The 20,959-nt window shown below is 37.4% G+C and overlaps 1 protein-coding gene across 11 annotated transcripts in view; it reads left to right on the forward strand.

The window, feature by feature from the left end:
- Positions 1-20,959, forward strand: part of LIN54 (lin-54 DREAM MuvB core complex component) — an 85,313-nt gene that overhangs the window by 13,425 nt on the left and 50,929 nt on the right. For 4 of the 11 annotated variants that reach the window (XM_008993059.5, XM_035293387.3, XM_035293385.3 and 1 more), the window contains exons 2-4: positions 8,368-9,083; positions 13,882-14,005; positions 20,180-20,322. In XM_008993059.5, the coding sequence (XP_008991307.1) occupies positions 8,400-9,083; positions 13,882-14,005; positions 20,180-20,322 (951 nt within the window). In that variant the 5' untranslated portion in view covers positions 8,368-8,399. The remainder of the gene's footprint in view (positions 1-8,367; positions 9,084-13,881; positions 14,006-20,179; positions 20,323-20,959) is intronic. The other 7 variants (XM_003732475.6, XM_035293390.3, XM_078366972.1 and 4 more) reach the window with 2 other exon arrangements.

Raw genomic sequence — 20,959 nt, forward strand, 5'->3', positions numbered from 1 at the left:
TACCTGGCTCATTTTTAAAAATTATTTTTCATAGAGATGAGGATCTTATCATGTTGTGCCCAGGCTGGTCTCCAACTCCTGGACTCAGTAAGTTCTCTTGCCTCAGCCTCTCAGAGTGTTGGGATTACAGACGTGATTCACTGAACCTGGCCCAGACCTTTTATTGTTAGAAGTCTGGACTTTGCTCCCAGTTCAAAGGGAGATTCCCATTCTTGTAATTCCCAGTCTGTTTTAACAGGACAGATAAAATTGTATGTTCTTCTGATAACAGAACTTCAAAATATATGAAGCAAAAATGTGCAGAAGAGGAGACACAGACAAATTCACCATCATATTTGAGGATTCTAACACCTTAAAAATTTTAAGGATATCAAATATCTGAATAACACTATCAACCAGCGTTTGCTAATTGACATAAATAGAATACTGCCCTCAGTGACTATTAAAAAAGAATGTTCTTGGCCAGGCATGGTGGCTCATGCCTGTAATCCCAGCACCTTGGGAGACCAAGGTAGATGGATTGCTCAGGAGTTGGAGACCAATGTGGCCAATGTGGTGAAACCCTGTCTCTACTAAAAATACAAAAAAATTAACCAGGCGTGGTGGTGTGCACTTGTAATTCCATCTACTCGGGAGGCTGAGGCAGAGGAACTGCTTGAACAAGGGGGGTGAAAGTTGCCATGAGCCCAGATTGCACCATTGCACTTCAGCCTGGGCAACAGAGCGAGACTCCATCTCAAAAAAAAAAAAAGTTCTTTTCAAGTGCACAAGGAATATTTGCCAAGAGGGACCAGATACTGAGTCCAAAAATAAGTCTCTTAATATGAAATGATGGAAATATTATGTTCTCTGACAATACTGTAATTGTAATCAATATGAAAAGATCAATAAAATTTATCAATCTCTAGCTACTCAAGAATAAAAGAAGAGAAGATAATTTACTGCTATGAGGAATGAAGAGAGGACATTTCTACAGATCCTACAGACATTAAATATTACATGTAACTTTATGCTAATACATTTGGCAGCTTAGAGGAAATAGACAAATTCCTTCAAAGACACAAACTATCAAATATCACAGGTTACTTGGGAAGAAAGATAATCTGAATAGCCCTACATCTGCTAAAGAAAGTGAATTTGTAGTTTAAAAACTTTCCCACAAGGAAGCTTTATATCTAGATGGCTTTACTGGTGAGTTTTGGCAAATATTTAAGGAAGAAATAGAAACAATTCTGTGCAAACGTTTCCTGAAAAATAAAAGCAGAATCCAGTTCATTTATTTAGGCTATCATTACCTCTAGGCAGACACTGAAAAGAAAACTCTAGATCAATATCCGTCATGAATATAGACAAAAATGCTTAACAGAATATTAGCAAAATATAATTTAGCGGCTGGGTGCCATCCTGGCTAACATGGCGAAACCCAGTCTCTACTAAAAATACAAAAAATTAGCCAGGCGTGGTAGCATACACCTGTAATCCTAGCTACTCAGGAGGCTGAGGCAGGAGAATTGCTTAAACCTGGGAGGTGGAGGTTACAGCGAGCCGAGATCACACACACCAGCCTAAGTGGCAGAGCAAGGCTCTGTCTCAAAAAAAAAAAAGATTATTAACTGTGGCATCTTTTTTTAATTTAATTTTTAAATTTTTAATTTAGCAATATATGCAAATTACAAGACATCATGATCAAGTGGGGTTTGAATCAGGAATGCAAAATTTTGTAGTAAAAAATTAATTTACAGACTATTTACAGACTAAAAAAAGAAAAGCCATATGATTATCTCACTAGTTGCAGAAAAAGCATGTGATAGAGTTAAACATCCTTTTATGATTTTTTTTTTTTTGAAACAGAGTTTTGCTTTGTCGCCAGGCACCAGGCTGGAGTGCAGTGACACAATCTTGGCTCACTGCAATCTCCGCCTCCTGGGTTCAAGTAATTCTTCTGACCCAGCCTCCTGAGTAGCTGGGACTACAGGCGTACACCACCATGCCCAGCTAATTTTTTTTGTATTTTTTAGTAGAGACTGGGTTTCACCATGTTGGCCAGGATGGTCTCAATCTCTTGACCTCCTGATCTGCCCTCCTTGGCCTCCCAAAGTGCTGGGATTACAGGCGTGAGCCACGGTGCCAGGCCCTTTTAATTGTTTTTTTGAAAAAACCTCATCAAATTGGGAAAGAGGTAAACATTCTCACCCTGATAAAGAAAATCTGTGGAAAACCTGTAGCTAACAGATAAGATGAGGAACCGGGCAAGGGTATCTGCTGTCACCATTTTTAGTCAACATTTTACTAGAGATCCTAGCAAGCGTAGTAAGGGAAAAGAAATATAAGACATGCAGATTGGAAAGGAAGTAATACAGATGTTACAGACAACATTGATTGTATTTGTAGAAAATCTTAAGGAGTCTATATTGAAAAGCTATCAGAATTAGTAAGTGGGTTTAGGCCAGGTGCAGTGGCTCAAGCCTGTAATCCTAGCACTTTGGGAGTCCGAGATGGGCGGATCACTTGAGGTCAGGTGTTCAAGACCAACCTGGCCAACATGGTGAAACCTTGTCTTTAAAAAAAAAAAAAAAAAAAAAGTGGGTTTAGCTAGGTTGTAGGATACATGAACAATATACAAAAATCAGTTTTATTTGTACATACTCATAAACAATTGGAAAATGGAAAAAAGTGCCATTTATAACAACATAAAAAAACAGAAAATACTTAAGGATAAATTTAACAAAATAGGTATAAGACCTATACACTTAGCACAACATTGCTAAGATAAATAAGATACAGTTATTTGGGAGACAATTCTCCATGGGTCATTTTTTTTTTTGTTTGTTTTGTTTTTGTTTTTTTTTTGGCACCCAACATGGGGCATGAACCTTTTTTCTTTCTTAAGAGACAAGCTTTCACTGTGTTGCCCAGGCTGGACTACAGTGGTGCACTGCAGCCTTGAACTTCTGGCATCAAGAGATCCATCTCAATAGCCGGGACTACAGGTGCACCCGTTGAACCTGGCTTCTCCATGGGTCCTTGCATTTCTGTACCTCTTGACACTGAGGCAGTGACAGCCCTTTGTTTTTAAATTATCTTTTCAAGGATATCTGTATAGCAAACAGCCTAGGATGATGTAGTGTCTCCCTTTGTAGTAAAGGGCAGATTTGCTTATTGTCCAGTATAATAAAGATATTATCTCCCTCTGGGCAAAGAGCAGGTTTGCTTTAGCCTGCTGTGATTGATGCAAGCCTACTTCATGTGTGGCATTTACCTGGACCCTCCTGTGTCTTCCCTGTGGGACTTGGGGGATATGGAGAAACTGATAAACACATGCTGCTCATGTTCCTTGCTGTACTGTGAGTCAAAAGTTCTTTTGTTTCTGATGCAGGACTGCTGTGTCTTCTGCCAGTATCCATGGAACAGTACTAGGTTACTTTATTAGCTTTCAGAGAGTAGGAAGTAAGTCTCAAACCCCTCATAGTTCTTGATAGTTTCAGCCATGAGGATAGGGTGTTGAGAGAGGCATGGCATTCTGAAGGAGGAAGAATGAGGGCCTCTTGGGCTAGGTTAGGAGATATGAACATTCTCTCTGGCATCTGGTAGTGAATGGTCTCACCCAGGTGGTGGGCAAGGGCAGTGGGGATGGGAAGAATAAAAGTCCTCCACTGTTCTACCCATTAATGAATAATTTAGAGGCTTAGGTGAGAGGTAGGATTGAAACATGCCACCTGAATGGTGCTTTGGTTGTTGTACACTCTCAACTTCGTGGCCCTGCCCTGCTGAAAGGCAATGTGACTATAGCTGCTGAGTTAAGGAGCCCTCAAAGCAGAACATAGAGTGTCCACAATTAGAATATAGAGCTTTAGGTGGATGGAAAATCTTAGAAGTTTGATTGAGCTACAAGGGTTAATGCTTGAAAATGAAAGCAAATGCAAGCTTTGTTTATTGCTGTAGAGCCACAGTCTCCCTCTGTGGCCTGACTTGTCCCTCCTCCTACTCTTTAACTTCAGGTGCTTTAAAGAGAAAGATTAGTTGGGCTGCTGTCTGTGTGTCCTTAAGGGGGACCAAAGGCCATATGTGTCTAAATATGCTGTAAGAACTTCAAGGAGAGGAAGGAGTCAAAGTTTTATGGTTCTGTTGGATATAGGAACTAAATCATCATTCAGTGCAGTGGAGTATCCAGATTCAACTCTTGGGGTTTGGGGAAGAAAGCTAGTGTGATATTGTGAGTGGAGCCTTTTGTTGTATATTGTTGTTGTGACTGTTATTGCTGATGTATATTTGATGTTGATTTTTTTTTTTTTTAGGCAGAGTCTTGCTCTGTTGCCCAGGCTGTAGTGCAGTAGCATGATCTGTAACCTCCACTTCCTGGGTTCAAGCAGTTCCCTGCCTCAGTCTTCTGAGTAGCTGAGATTATAGGCTTACACCACCATGCCTGGCCAATTTTCTATTTTTAGAAGAGATGGGGTTTCACCATCTTGGCCAGGTTGGTCTTGAACTTCTGACCTCATGATCCACCCGCCTTGGCCTCCCAAAGTGCTGGGATTATAGGCGTGAGCCACCGTGCCCAGCCCTGATGTTGATATTTTTACATGCTTGTACTGTGAATGCCCATAAGTGCCAGAGGGGATGATTCTTTGGGAAGAGCCACATAAAGAAGTGCTAGTACTTTGGGGTCCCAAAACCCTAGTGATTCTTTTAAGATGTTATAAATGACTGATAACTTTGCAGTATATGTGATGAGTTCATCCAATTCATTAAACCCAGTATTTTTAAAAGAAAAAAAATGACAGAGACTTTAACAGGAACTTGTCAAAGGAAGATGTATAGATAGACAATATGCGCATGAAAAGATATTCAAGTCAGCTGGGCGCAGTGGCTCATGCCTGTAATCCAGCATTTTGGGAGGCTGAGGTGGGTGGATTGCCTGAGGTCAGGAGTTCAAGACCAGTCTGGCAAACATGGTAAAACCCTGTCTCACTAAAAAAAAAAAAAAAAAAAAAATTTAGCTGGACATGGTGGCGGGCGCCTGTAATCCCAGCTACTAGGGAGACTGAGGCAGGAGAATTGCTTAAACCCAGGAGGTGAAGGTTGCAGTGAGCCGAGATTAAGCTACTACACTCCAGCCTGGGCAACAAAGCAAAACTCTGTCTCAAAAAAAAAAGAGGCTCAAGTCATTAATCATCTGGGAATTGCAAATTAAAAACATGGCGATTGATTAGCAATAACCTCAAAATAAAAAAACCGACACAATGAGATATCACTTCACATACACTAGAATGCTAGAGTTAAAAAGACCAAACAAAAGACTGACCTTACCAATTATTGGTGAGGCTGTGGAGCAGCTGGAACTCTCAAACTTTGCTGGTGGGTGTATAAAATGGTACAGTTAAGTTAGGAAATAATTTAGCAGTTTCATGCAAAATTAAAAATAAACTTACCATGTGATTCAGCTAGAAGAAATTGTTGGATCTCCTTCTAGGTATGTACTCAAAAGAAATGAAAAACATATTTTCAGAAAAAAAACTTGAGCCTAAATGTTTATAGCAGTTTATAGCAGAATTATTCATTATAGTTCCAAACTGGAAACAGTCCAGATGTCCATTAACAAATGAATGCATACAGAAATTGTGGTTGATTTATACAATGGAATATTACTCAGCAGTAAAAAGGAATAGAGCTACTAATAAGTAAAATGATAAAGATAAATATCAAAAGTATGCTCAGAGAAAAACTCATGTGATTGCTTTATGTCATGAGTACATAATATTTGATTTATATGAAGTTCTGAAATAAGCAAAAAGACAAAACTAATCTTTAGTGACAGAACAGACCCACTTCTCAAGGAAGACATTTATGTGGCCAGTAAACATGAAAAAAAGCTCAAATCATTGATCATCAGAGAAATACAAATCAAAACCATAGTGAGATGCCATCTCACACCAGTCAGAATGGCGATTATTAAAAAATCAGGAAACAATAGATGCTGGTGAGATTGTGGAGAAATAAGAATGCTTTTACACTGTTGGTGGGAATATAAATTAGTTCAACTATTTTGGAAGACAGTATGGTGATTCTTCCAGGATCTAGAACCAGAAATACCATTTGACTCAGCAGTCCCATTGCTGGGTATATACCCTAAGGAATATACATTGTTCTATAGAGACACATGCACAAGTATGTTTATTGTATCACTGTTTACAATAGCAAAGACATGAAACCAACCCAAATGCCCATCAATGATAGACTGGGTAAAGAAAATGTGATACGTGTATACCGTGGAATACTATGCAGCCATAAAAACGAATGAGCTCATATCCTTTGCAGGAACATAAATGAAGCTGGAAACCATCATCCTCAGCAAACTAACACAGGAACAGAAAACCAAACACCACATGTTCTCACTCATAAGTGGGAGCTGAACAATGAGAACACATGAACACAGAGAAGGGAACAACACACACTATGGCCTGTTGGAGGGTGGGCGTTGAGGGAAGAGAACTTAGAGAGGATGGATCAGTAGGTGCAGCAAACCACCATGGCACATGTATACCTGTGTAACAAGCCTGCATGTTCTTACCAAGAAAAAAAAAAAGCAAACCTGCACGTTCTGTATATGTATTCCCCCACCTTTTTTTAAAAGAAAAGTAGACATTTTTTCACTGTTTTTAAACACCAATAGTAAAATTTAAGGTAATATAATTTTGGTATTAAGATTATTAACTGTGGCATCTTTTAAAAAAAATTTTTTTGAGACAGTCTCACTCTGTTGCTCAGGCTGACCTCAGGTGGCCCACCCACCTTGGCCTCCCAAAGTGCTGGGATTACAGGCGTGAGCCACTGTGCCCAGCTAAGATTATTAACTGTGGCATCTTAAAAACCATTCACTAGCTATGTGACCTTAGGCAAATTAACCTTTCTAAATGGCTTCATTTATAAAACAGGGATAATGATGATTCCCATCTCTGAGTTGTTGTGAGGATAAATTAAATTATGTCATCACTGTTGTATAGTAATCGCTCAATAATGATGGTTTATTTTGGCAGTAGTAGTATTTGATAATGCTGATAGTCAGAATTTGCCACTTGTGTGTTACTATTAATTTTGAATGGGTAGTGTATTTTTGTATTTTAAAAAAAGGGGAAAAGAGAAGAAAGTTGCTGATTAGGTTCCTATGGATCTTTGATGTTCTCTAGACAATAGAATTTATTCCTTTATTGGAAGTTCTGCAGACCTTTGGCTAAAAGTACCACAGCTCGAAGTTTTTCATAATCTGCTTTACGATTATTACTTTTTTTCTTTATGGGGACTGGCTGTACATCTCTTAAATGGTTCCCTTTTTGACACTTCAAATGGCTGAGGATGGCTGGGTGTGGTGGCTCACACCTGTGATCCCAACAGTTTGGGAGGCCGAGGTGGGTGGATCGCCTGAGGTCAGGAGTTCCAGACCAGCCTGGCCAACGTGACAAAACACTGTCTTTACTGAAAATACAAAAATTAGCTGGACTTGGTAGTGGGTGCCTGTAATTCCAGCTACTCAGGAGGCTGAGGCTGGAGAATCGCGTGAAGCCAGGAGGCAGAGGTTGCAGTGAGCCAAGATCACACCACTGCACTCCAGCCTAGGCAGCAGAGTGAGACTCCATCTCAGTCAATCAGTAGGTAACTAAGTAATAAATGATTGAGAAAGGTTTGAGAATCTTCTTTCCAAATAAAAGTTTCCTTGGTATGAAGCTAATCGATCAAACGTGGACCACAAGTACCATTTTCTGCAATTGCTGAGATGGATTACTCTAGAAATTCCTTTAACATTAATTTGGGTATATAATGGATTTTAAAAATGGGATTGTACACTCATATTAAGACTTAACTCATTGAAGATTTGAATATATTTTCCAGCATATTAATATTTAAATCTTTACTTGTATGAATCAGCAGTTTTCAAGTCTGTCAATGAGAGGAAAAAATAAAACTGGGAAGAATTGGTGACGACCCAAATTGGGAAAAACAAACAACAACAACAAAAAACCACTGGGAAGAAATAAGATTAGATACATCCAAGATTACAGGGCATTGGAAAGGAGTTTCATGTGATTACGTGACTTAGTGTTGCCTGAGTGCGTGATACTTGTAGATTGAGACAGGATGAGTAAGAATAGTTACTTTTAGTTTTGTGTTCCATATGACTTATATTACAGATTCTTGCAGGTTGAGGATGTGTTAACATGATTTAACCCAGATAAGCATCAGCAGGAATAGTCTTCATTCAATTATATATCAATTTAAAAATTTGTTATTTTGCCATTTGCATTTTTCTTGAATTTTTTTTTCTTACATCTTTGGAAACCTAGTAACTTGTTCATTTTTCAACTTTTATTACAGTGCCTGAACAACTTTCTAGCGGGAGAACGATCATGGAGGTGGTGCCAGCTGAGGTGAATAGTTTGCTTCCAGAGGAAATAATGGACACTGGTATAACTTTAGTGGATGATGATAGTATTGAGGCTGTTATTGTTTCATCCCCAATTCCCATGGAGACAGAACTGGAAGAAATTGTCAACATAAATTCTACTGGTGATTCTACAGCCACGCCCATTTCCACGGAACCAATCACAGTGTACAGTAACCACACTAACCAAGTTGCAGTGAATACCACAATTACTAAAGCAGATTCTAATACCACAGTGAAACCAGCTTTTCCAAGTGGCCTTCAAAAACTTGGTGCTCAGACTCCTGTGACTATATCAGCCAATCAGATTATTTTAAACAAAGTATCACAGACATCTGATATTAAACTTGGCAATCAGACCCTTAAACCAGATGGACAGAAGTTAATTTTAACAACTTTGGGCAAGTCTGGTTCACCAATTGTTTTAGCACTACCCCATAGCCAACTACCCCAGGCTCAGAAAGTTACAACTCAGGCCCAGTCAGGAGATGCTAAGTTACCACCGCAGCAAATTAAAGTAGTTACCATTGGAGGGAGGCCAGAGGTGAAACCTGTCATTGGTGTCTCAGCATTGACCCCAGGAAGTCAACTGATAAATACTACAACTCAGCCCTCTGTGTTACAGACCCAACAGTTAAAAACAGTACAGGTAAAAGAAAAAAGGGGGCTTACTAATTAAAATGCATGTTAAAAAAATTTAACTGGTTCATAGTTGCATTTATAGGGTTACTAAATACATAGTTGTTAATGAATTCTTTTGAATGTTGTTTTACATAATTGTGTGGGTTTTTTTTAAGTTTGATATGTCTAATGCTTATGAAAATTTTTACCAGATAACTTAGAGAGCAAACTTTATTTTGGTTAAATTCCAAATTAGTATATTTACAGCTTTTTACTCATTTTAAAATGCATTTTATTCTCAGTGGTAGTTTGCTTACAAGGAGGTTTTGCTGGTATAAAGACGCCAGACTTGCTGCTGGGGTATTAAAAAATCATTTAGACAACATTTTTTTCTGTTAACATATGGCCAAGGGCAAGGAGAACTTTGTTGCTCAGAGAAACCCTCAGAGCCAGTATAGTGCATGTCAGCCAGCGTGTGCCTTTCATTTGGAGTTTACTGTTCACTACCATTACTCATGTTTGTATTATGGAAAAGACAGAGACATGTGATGGAAGATAACACGTAGGCTTTAGAGTTGAACCAACTGGGTTTGAGTTGCCTCTGTGTCATGTTACACAGAAATGGAAAACTTTTGTAGGTTACTTATCTTTGATTTTTTTGACTTTAGCTTAAGAATACTATTTGATCATGATGAAATGGATAGTATAATTCTCAAAATATTGAGGATGCTTCATAATGGTACCTATTAGTATGAACAGGACCCTAAGATAGAAGGTTACTACAATATATATTAAGTGATTTCCAGTTTATCATGCCCAAATAGGCTTTCTTAGGCACCACTACTCTTAGAAATGAATGGTCTACTTATGACCAGGAAACAAAACTGTATCCTCTGTGTGAAAGAGTTGTCTCTGAGAAAAAAGAAGGCATAAAAGTAAAGGAAGTGTATAAGGAAGTAGGAAGTTTTTGGGAAACTACACTCAGCTGATGTTAGAAGTAATGTTTTGGTTATTGTGTTGACAGTAGAATTAGAAACCACTTTTCATGGGCTTTGCATCTAAGAACTTTGTACGATTCCTTAAACCTTATAATTTGCCCTATCCCCTTTGCCACTGTTAAATAGTTAGTGCTCTTCCTTGTTCATTATTATTTCTCACTTATCTATGACTTTATTTTACTTCTTATTTTTGCTAAGAATTTCTTGGATGAGATATCCTATCACCATCAAGCATCTTGTCCTCAGTTTTGAAGCTTGCTTTTATTGATTTACCAAAGTTTATTTAACTTCGGCAATATGGATCATAATTATGTTCAAAAGAAACTGATGCCAGGTGTGGTGGCTCACGCCCATAATCCCAACACTTTGGGAGGCCAAGGTGGGCAGATTGCATGAGCCCAGGAATTCGACACCAGTCTGGGCAACATAGTGAAACGCTGTTTTTACCAAAAATACAAAAATTAGCCCAGCATGGTGGTGTGCACCTCTAGTCCCAGGTACTCAGGAGGCTGAGGTGAGAGGATTGCTTGAGAGCCAGGGAGGTCTAGGCTATTGTGAACTATTGTTAAACCACTGTACCTCAGCCTGGGCTACAGCAAGTCCCTGTATCAAAAAAGAAAAGAAAAGAAACGGGTAACATAAATTAGAATGTCGTTTTTTTTCGTTTATGAGAGCAAGTTGTATGTGCCATTTAAATGACCAGTGTACTTGTATCCATTAGTTCTCTACTTTAACTCCCTAAGTAAAAAGACGTTAAAAACGAAGACTGGGATCTAATTATTATAACTTGTTTTATTGCTATTTTTCTGTTTTGTTTTGTTTTTGAGACAGGATCTTGCTGTCACCCAGCCTAGAGTACAGTGGCGTGATCTTGGCTCACTGGAGCCTTCACCTTCCAGGCTCAAGTGATCCTCCCACCGCCCTCTCAAGTAGCTGGGACGACAGATGCAAGCCATCACACCTGGCTAATTGTATTTTTTGTAGAGTGGGGCTTTGCCATGTTTCCCAAGCTGGTCTCAAACTCCTGGACGCAAGCAATTCGCCCACTTTTGGCCTCTCAAAGTGCTGGAACTACAGGCACGAACCACTGCACCTGACCTATTGTTATCTTTGTAAAGCCTGATTCTATTAAATAAAAAAAATCCTATTTAAAAAACAAACAAAATAATTAGATTTAGAATATTGTTCTACTTGTTCAGTCCCTTATTCTAGGCAACTTACATCTTTCCAACTCAGAAGTAACCTACAAAGCTCTGAAGCACAAAAGACAAGTTAAAAACTCTGCATCTATATTTTTCCTTTTTCAACACCAGAATATTTGGTTTACTATTACAGAAAGTATATTATTTTCTTCTGTTTTTTTTTTCCCCCTCTATGTAGTTGTCAGTGTTGTCTTAAGTTTAATAGTCTCAGTACTCTTACTGAGACTATTAGGGTATAGATAGCAGGCAAGGGTGGAAGATGGAGGCCATTTTGAAAAATGAAGAAAAGAAGTGACCTTTGAAGCCAGAGGCAGTAACAGAGGTATAATTATACATAATAACAGATATGTAAATACTTTCCCATGTTTCCTGTACATAGTATATAAAAGTAGTAAATAACTAGCAGTCTGGGACAACATAACTCCTTACTAGCTCCTGAATCTATCCAACACAGTGCCAAAAATTACTTGTATATATTATTTGATGACATATTTGGCTACCTTATTTGTATTTTTTTTCATTTTTGTCTTAATCTGCTGATTCTATAAACTTGTTAAAGTGATCTTTCATGCTTTGTTTTACTTCATAAAGTAATTTTGTTCCAGGTTACTTTAGGATTCATAGTGCAAAAAAAAATCATAGTTCCTTAATGGAACCAAAAGTTATTATTTTCAGCAACACTAAAGAAACATAACCACAAGGGCAAAATGAGATTGTCTATTTGAATAATTAATATGCTTTTGGTTATACTGTTTATATTTTTTTCTCACTGATAAGTGTTCATATACTCATGATTGTGAAAAATCAGTTTAAAATAGGGAAATACTTTAAGCCCATAATTGTTATAGCTAAGGTTATTTATTGCTAATATGGCTTTCTAAGAATATCAATACTTCTACCTCTTGAGACTGTTAATGTTATATATATAGATGTAATTTTGACTGTCTTTAGGGTTTTAGGTCTAAACATATTTGGAAAGTTTATATCTCCCTAAATTTCATTAACTTTCTATAGTATATAATGATGGATTTATTTGATTATGTCATAGTTTTGCAAGCTGGGTGTTTTAAAATACAATAATGGGTATCTTTTTTAAAAAGTGATTTGTATTTTACATATAGTTCGTTTTGTCAGTAATGTGTTCTGAGTATAAAAAGTAATATATTATGAGTATAAGATGTGTTAGTTTAATTTATAATTCGAGCACAGAAAGCTAATATTTGTCTAGTTCTGTGATCTATTATAGCTTCTGGTGTATTTCCGTTATTCAAGTTGCTCATATTTATTCATTTGAGTTACTATTTCCAATAATAAATAGTACTTCTATGGTCTCAATTTTCATTGCCAAAAGATATAATTAATATTTAATGCTCTTCACACTCTAAAATTCTTTGATTTTTATCCTAGGTAAATTTCTTCTTTTAACTTTTAGAAGAAGCTGTCTTTGTGTATGGTGATAATTGTGATATAAAAAATTGGCAACTCTACCCTCCTTGACTTGTGGAGAATTTTAATTCAGGTCAACAGTGTGCCAGTATATAACTTGAGATTGGAGATGAATTAAATATAGAGTCTATCTTCAAGGAATTTAAAATATAGTAAATAGTTGCTGTAGCCCAGAAGTTTGAGGCTGCAGTTAACTATGTTGCACCATTGCACTCCAGCCTGAGTGATGAGATGAGACCTCATATTTTTTTTTTTTTTGGAGACAGTCTCACTTACTCTGTCATCCAGGCTGGAGTGTAGTCGTGCAACCTCTGCCTCCCGGGTTCAAGTGATTCTCCTGCGTCAGCCTCCTGAGTAGCAAGGATTACCGGCATTCGCCACCACATCCGGCACATTTTTGTATTTTTGTAGAGACGGGCTTTCACCATGTTGGCCAGGGTGGTCTTGAACTCCTGACCTCAAGTGATCCACCTGCCTTAGCCTCCCAAAGTGCTGGGATTACAGGCATGAGGCACTGCGCCTGGCCAAGACCCCATCTTTAAAAGAAGAAAAGTATAGTAAGTAGCAGTTTAGTAAATAATATTTCAGAGCTGTTGCCTTTATACTAGTTTTTGTTCTACCAAATTTTTCTCTTTTGCACCCCAAGGCTTTAACTTGTTCAGTTCTCCCTTTATCTACTCCTGCTATTTAGATCTAAAGTTGAAAATCTAGTTATAAGCCTACCTTTAATGTGTGTTTATTTATATTTTGCATCCAAGGGCCAATATAATTGTAAATATAGGTGGCTTCGTCATTCACACTATACTTTTACTTACTCTATCTTTTTATTATTGAATAATTTGTTATTTTGTAAAAGAATATTCCTGTGCCATAGTTTTATTTTGATCATTAAGCATTATTATTAATCTTGTTTTCATCATATGCATATATCCAAGACATAAAAATAAGGAGTTGTAATGAAATGCAAAAGTATTACATATGGGATTAAGGATGTGACTGTATTAATATTTTGATGAATGTCTGCAGTTGAAGTGTTTTTAACATTAAAATTAACACATAGATATATTCTATTAAGTCAGCAGTTTTACATGTACTACTTTGTATGAATCTTTGGTATAATTTTTATTTAATAGGTGTTTTATAGAAACAGATGGTCTTCATAGTTATTTATATGTTTCAGATTGCTAAGAAGCCTCGAACGCCAACCTCTGGTCCAGTAATCACGAAGCTGATCTTTGCAAAACCAATTAATAGTAAAGCAGTTACAGGACAGACAACTCAAGTTTCACCACCAGTCATTGCAGGTTATATTTCTTTATAGTTTATTAAGCTATAATTTATCTTCCTTTTAGATTTTAAAAGGCTGTTCTGCCAACTTAAAATGTTTTAGTGTAACAAGTATAGCTTAGTTATAAGAAAACCAGACTAGTTATAAGAAATGTTACACTTCTTAAATCAATGCTTCAAGCAAAATACCTTATCTGAAAATTAGTTCATTATTTCACTCTCCTTAATTTTTGGTAGAAATTTACCATGATACTAGCAAAGTCTCAAACTCCAGTAATAACTAGCTAATTATCTAGTGTTCACTGTGTGGCAGACACCATTCTTAGCCCTTTGCATATGGTGACTATATCATTCTCCAGCAATCCTATGAGGTAGGTACTAATTACATACCCATTTTGCCAGTGCAGAAATGGAGGCACTCAGCTAGTAAATGACTGAACTGGAATTTGAACCCAGGCAATTTGTCTCTGCAGACTAATTGTAACTTTACCTTTTAATTGCACACAGCCTTAGTAGTCCTACCAGAATACGTAGAGATATACTTCTGTTAAATTTTACTAGCACTGTTGGGATTAAGTTCAGTTTGGAGGGATAATTTCTACTTGTAACTGGTTCTTGATAACCCTTAAAAATTCATATATGCTGAATTTTAAACCACCAAAGTAGCTCTTCTGTTGAATTCTATCACAAGGAGGTTCCATCATGTTTATGTGTGCACTGCAGCTAAGACTGCAGTCTTTTTCCATGCAGCTCGTCTTTATATAGCAGCTAATGCTCTTTCAAAGTATGTTGAGATCTTTTTTTAATGATTTTTGGGCTTCTCATTGAAGATGACGATCTTTTTCTGTGTTTCAGTCATGATAATTTTATATTTGTGTATAAGTGACTTTTTTTTTTTAATGTCTTTCAAGACATTGTTGCTTTGGAAAGTGACTTTTCTAAAATGCAAATCTGACCTTGTCACACCCTTCCTTAAAATTTTCTTGGTCTTGTTCATTTCTTCACCTGGACCCATCAGGTTTAAGTTCAAATGCCAGTGCTTTCTTAGCATTAAAGTCGTTCATGATCTAATGCATATCTTTTTTATTTTCACCTCCAAAATAGTAGCTCTAAACCTACTGATTTAACTTATTGTAAGAGATCACCAAATGGATCGAACCTAAGTTGTAGGAGTAAGGGTCTTGGGCAATGTTTCCTTTATGTGGTATTCCTTTCTTTGCTGTTCCTCACGGCTGACTCATCTGTTTTATCTTTTAAGATTACCCAATTTGGAAGTTTTTGACTCCTAGGTTTAGTCAGGTACTCTTTCTCTTATCATTTCCTATTTATTTCCATAAAACTTGGCTATACTTACCAAGTACTTACCTTAAACTTCTGTTAAATTTCACACTGGCTTTGAGTTATCCACTAGTCATACTGTATTATAAATCTTGATTTTTTTTGTCTGTCTCCCCCATAACCCTTATAATTTTTCTTGATGGTAGGTTTTTTTGTTTATCATCTAGTCCTTTTAAAAAATTAATTTATTTTTTGCTGGGCTGGGTGGCTTACGTCTGTAATCCCAGCACTTTGGGAGGCTGAGGCAGGCGGATCAGGAGGTCAAGAGTTTGAGACCAGCCTGACCAACATGGTGAAACCCCTGTCTCTACTAAAAATACAAAAATTAGCTGGGTGTGGTGGCGCACACCCATAATCCCAACTACTCTGGAGGCTGAGGCAGGAGAATCGCTAGAAACCGTGAGGTGGAGGTTGCAATGAGCTGAAATCATGCCACTTCACTCCAGCCTGGGCGACAGAGTGAGACTCTGTAGCAAAACAAAACATTAATTTATTTTTTTAAAATTGTGGTAAAATATACATAAAATAAAGTTTACCATCTTAACTTTTTTTTTTTTTTTTTGAGATGGAGTTGTCTCCCAGGCTGGAGTGCAGTGGCGTGGTCTTGGCTCACTGCAACCTGTGCCTCCCAGGTTCAAGCAGTCTTCCTGCCTCAGCCTCCCAAGTAGCTGGGATTACAGGCACGCACCATCACACCCAGCTAATATTTGCATTTTAAGTAGCGACGAGGTTTTACCCTGTTGGCCAGGCTGGTCTTGAACTCCTGGTCTCAAGTGATTTATCTGCCTCAGCGTCCCAAAGTGCTGGGATTACAAGCATGAGCCACTGTACCCGGCCTGTCTCTATGATTTTGACTACTTTGCATACCTTATACAAGTGAAATCATACAGTATTTGCCTTTTTAAATTATTTTTTAAGATGGAGTTTCGCTCTTATTGCCCAGGCTGGAATGCAGTAGTGTGATCTTGGCTCACTGCAAACTCCGCCTCCCGGGTTCAAGTGATTCTACTGCTTTAGCCTCCCAAGTAGCTGAGATTACAAGTGTGCACCACCATGCCTGGCTAATTTTTTGAATTTTTAGTAGAGATGAGGTTTCACCATGTTGGCCAGGCTGGTCTTGAACTCCTGACCTCAGGTGATCTGCCTGCCTCAGCCTCCCAAAGAGCTGGCATTGCAGGTGTGAGCCACCACGCCCAGCCATTGCCCTTTTTTTTTTGATTGGCATATTTCACTTAGCATAATGTCCTTAAGGTCCATCTGTGTTGTAGTATATATCAGAATTTTCTTTTTAAGGCAGAATCTTGTTCCGTTGTATTTATATATATACTGTATTAATGGTTCTTTTATCTTGTTTCTCTCTCTCTTTCTCCCCTCTCCCCACCTCCCCAGAACCTAGCACAATTTTTGGCACTTCAATGTAGTTCTGTAAATGTGTATTGTTGCATGAATATGTATATCATGGAGGCACTGTAGTGCTATGGTAGGAACTATTGGGAAACTAGGTTTTTAGTCTTGGCTCTTCTGTTGATTTTTCTCTGTGATCTTGGGTAAACACATTAGTTTGTTCATCTTATTTCAGTAAAATGTAGATATTGACCACCTGACAAGACTTGAGGTGGTTATGTGAGGTATAGAAGTTCTCATTATCAGAGCTCTCAAGGAACAAGGTTGCTTCATGGGAGCAAGCTTCATCACAATGTGAAATTAATCTCTTATAGAATTTGGCCATACTCAAGTATTTTAGCTTCCTACCCCAGCCTATCCAATCTGTGGCTTTATGGAGTATGTCTTTTTTCCTTCTTGGAGAATACCTGACAATAGAAATTGATTTCAAGGTGAAATTATGTAACTTGCATGCTTGCTTGAATGTGTGGAGCTAAGGATAAATAGGGATTTGGAGGTTAGATTAGATAATCAGAAATGCTATCAGGATGAAAACCAAGCAGATCCTCAAAAATAGTAACTTGAATTTCAAAAGTTATCAAGGTTCTTGGGAAAATTGATGAAATCTAGAAATGTTTTGGGAGAAATGACCTGCTTTATGATTATGTTGTGTCCACTTATCATTATCAACAGAATTTATCACTGTGCTGTTGTCCAGATTTTCAGCAGTCTCTCCCTGAAACTCAACAGCTGATTTTTTTCTTTGTTCATCCTAAGAGTTAGTATAGTTGCATCATAAAGCAAATTTAAAAAAAAATATAGGTCACAAGAAAGTAAAAGTTTTACTTTTAGTTTTGTTATTTATAGTGAAATTTTTGTTCCTGTTTTAAGTGAATTAACATTATGTGGCCTTTTTCTGATATCAGTTATCCTCAGGAATTGAGGATTTTCTATATGAATATTATCTGAAAGATATATAATTCCTAACAAATGAGAAATTATAGCAGTGGCTGTAAAGAATGAACATTTTATGAAACTGTATTTTTACTGGTAATTTCTTTTCTTAACATAATGGTTGTTAGGGCTTCAGACTTATCCCACAGGTGTTAGCTTTGGAAACCAGAACAGGTAAACATGTTACTTTAGGCAAGCTCAACACTTTAGGGCAGGTCTCTAAAAATATTTGATGTAGATTCATTTGGTTTATGTAGAATTGACTTTATATAGTTTTGATGTATTCAGGTTTTTTAAAAACCTGGCAGAATGTCAATAAAATTCTGTACTAAAAAGAAATTTTGAAAATTGTATTTAAAATATTTAAAAAATTCGCTGGGCAAGGTGGCTCATGCCTGTAATCCCAGCATTTTGGGAGGCCAAGGTGGGCAGATCATGAGGTCAAGAGATCAAGACCATCCTGGCCAACATGGTGAAACCCCATCTCTACTAAAAATACAAAAATTAGCTGGGCATGGTGGCGCGTGCCTGTAATCCCAGCTACTCGGGAGGCTGAGGCAGGAGAATTGCTTGAACCTGGGAGGCAGAGGTTGCAGTGAGCTAAGATCACACCACTGCGCTCCAGCCTGGCACCTGGTAACAGAGCAAGACTGTCTCAAAAAATAAAAATAAAAATAAAATACTTAAAAAATTCATAGATGGGGATAAAACTTGATTCATTTTTGAAAAAAGAAACTGTGCCAACCTGGACAACATGGCAAAACTCCATGTCTAAAAAATTTTTAAATTAGCTGAGCATGGTGGTGTGTGCCTGTGGTCCCAGCTACCCAGGAGGCTGAGGTGGGAGTATCATTTGAGCCCAGAAATTCAAGCCTACAGTGAGCTATGATCATGCCACTGCATTCCAGCTCCTGAGTGACAGAGTGAGATCCCTGTCTCAAAAAAAAAAAAAAAAAAAGCATACTTTGGCATTGTTATCAGGAAAAATGACCCAGAAACTGCTAAGCATTAGTTCTTTATTTTTGTCTGAAAGTGAAAGTCCCTTTCTCTCTTTCCCTTTTTCCCTCCCTCTCATACTCTCTCCTTCATCCCTCCCTAGTTAGATCTATGAGTTTAATCATAGCATCTCAGGGTTAGAGCAGTTTCTAGAGATAATTTAGTTATCCATCTTCTCTACTTCTTAGATTCTTGACTTTCCTCTTTAGCCAGTGTATTTGATTATCCAGCGTCTGCTTGGGACACCTCTAGTGACTAGAAACTCACTTGTGTTGAAATAGTCATTTCAATTGGAAAATTTTTGTTAGAATTTCTTTCCTAGTGCTGAGCTGAAATATTTTCTGTTTCTCTACATTTGATGTGATACAGATTGGTTCTAATCATTCAACCTGACAGCCTGGATTAGTTAGGATAGTCTTGGTTTTTCATCCAAAATAAACAATCTCCAATCCTCAGAAGGGTAAAAAACCTGTTTTTCAAAAAGTTCGTACTTCATGATTATCTGTATGACCATTGTGGGTTCAAAAAGGTATCTTCTCTTCATAGTCACTCAGGCACAAAGGCTAACTGAGGAGCCACCATTTCAGATGGCAGAGGAGAATGAACTTTGGAAGGTCTTGCATAGACAGTAATAAATGCTGTGTCCCAAAAATGACACGCATCACTTCTACTCATAACTCGTCTGCCAGGAGTGGTGACATGACTCTAACTGAACTACAAGATGGGGTGAGAGTGGTAGGAAGTACAAGTGTAGTTCTACCATGTCCCCAGAATGGGAGAAAGCTAGAATACTTAGTGAATGGGAATAATGACTATCAAACAGTCTTCATGAATTTGAAGATCTGTTATGTCTTTATAGTTCTTTCTTGCCTAGGATAAAAATATCTGATATTTCAACTCAATGTAATATGATTTTCAGTTCCCCAAGCATCCAGACACTACAGGTTTTCATTGTTGTTTCTGAAGTGTCTTGTCCAGAAGTATGGGATCTGGCCGGGGTGGCTAGAAGAAACACGCTTTATCCCCTTGGGCTGTCTAAAATCAGACATGTTAAACTTGACGGTGTTTAAGTTAGTCCAATAACTATCTGTTTTGTAAGTGTGGATTTCAGTTATACCTTCATGGTTTAAGTTCAAATATGAAGACAGCTGTAGATAATAAAATACAGAGATTGACGTTTTAAGACTTGAATTCATGTCCTTTCAGGAGCTGCGTTACGGAGGGCACGTTGCTTAGTTGTCCCGAGCTTTATCTCTGATGGATATAGCAACAGTATTGATGAAGACATGAGCTAAACTGTTTCTGTAGAGTTTATGTAAGATGATATTAAGTATTACTAAGAAGCATTGTTTTGTTTAGTTCTGCTTAGGTTTACCACAGTTCATTAGCGCCTCATTAAGTGTTTAACCTGAAATAGCGGACATACACTCTGCAGTCCTTGTGGGTGTAGAGCATCATCACATAAATTTTTATACTATGATTGAAAAAAGTTAAACTGATGTGCTGCCTCTCATTTGCAGGTAGGGTTCTTTCACAGTCTACTCCCGGAACTCCATCAAAGACCATAACAATATCTGAAAGTGGTGTTATTGGATCAACTTTAAATTCTACAACACAGACACCAAATAAAATAGCCATCTCACCTTTGAAATCGCCAAATAAGGTAAAAAATCAATTAGCCACAAATACCAAATATTGTGGTTAATGCGTTTATTTTCTTACTAGTCACTTCAGATACTTCAGTTTTAATACACTTCCCAAGCAAGTAATAGGCATTCAGCAAATACTGGATTAATTTAGTAATCAAGGATGTCTGACAGATTAAAAAGCTTACTTTAAACACATAGTAACATAGTAATCATTTTGCATGTCAAGATGATTTCCATAGCCCATATGAATGTGGCCACAAAAAAATCTTCTGCATAAAGTCTATAATGTAGGTGTTTAGTTCTTCTTTAGTTAACATTTTAGCAAAATTACTGTTTTTGTGGGAGGTTTTAACATTCTGTAATGTTAAATGTAACTTTAAAAAAAATGGAGATCTGAGCTTTTGCTTGGTAACAGGATCCAGAGTACTAAAAATTGCCATCAAATGCTGGTGGCCATGTTATCAGTGTTATTTAAGCTTGAGTACATTTTTTTTTTTTTTTTTTTTGCTTGAGTACATTTTACTGGAAGCATTCAAATGCTTTCTTGTTTTACTGTCAGGGAAAGTTGTCTAACTTACTTTCCTAAAACATACAGTTGTTATCCAGCATAACATTTTGAGAAAGGTATGTTTTAAAGGACATATTATTCAG

The sequence above is a fragment of the Callithrix jacchus genome, chromosome 3, assembly GCF_049354715.1.
Source record: "Callithrix jacchus isolate 240 chromosome 3, calJac240_pri, whole genome shotgun sequence".
Lineage (NCBI taxonomy): Eukaryota > Metazoa > Chordata > Mammalia > Primates > Cebidae > Callithrix > Callithrix jacchus.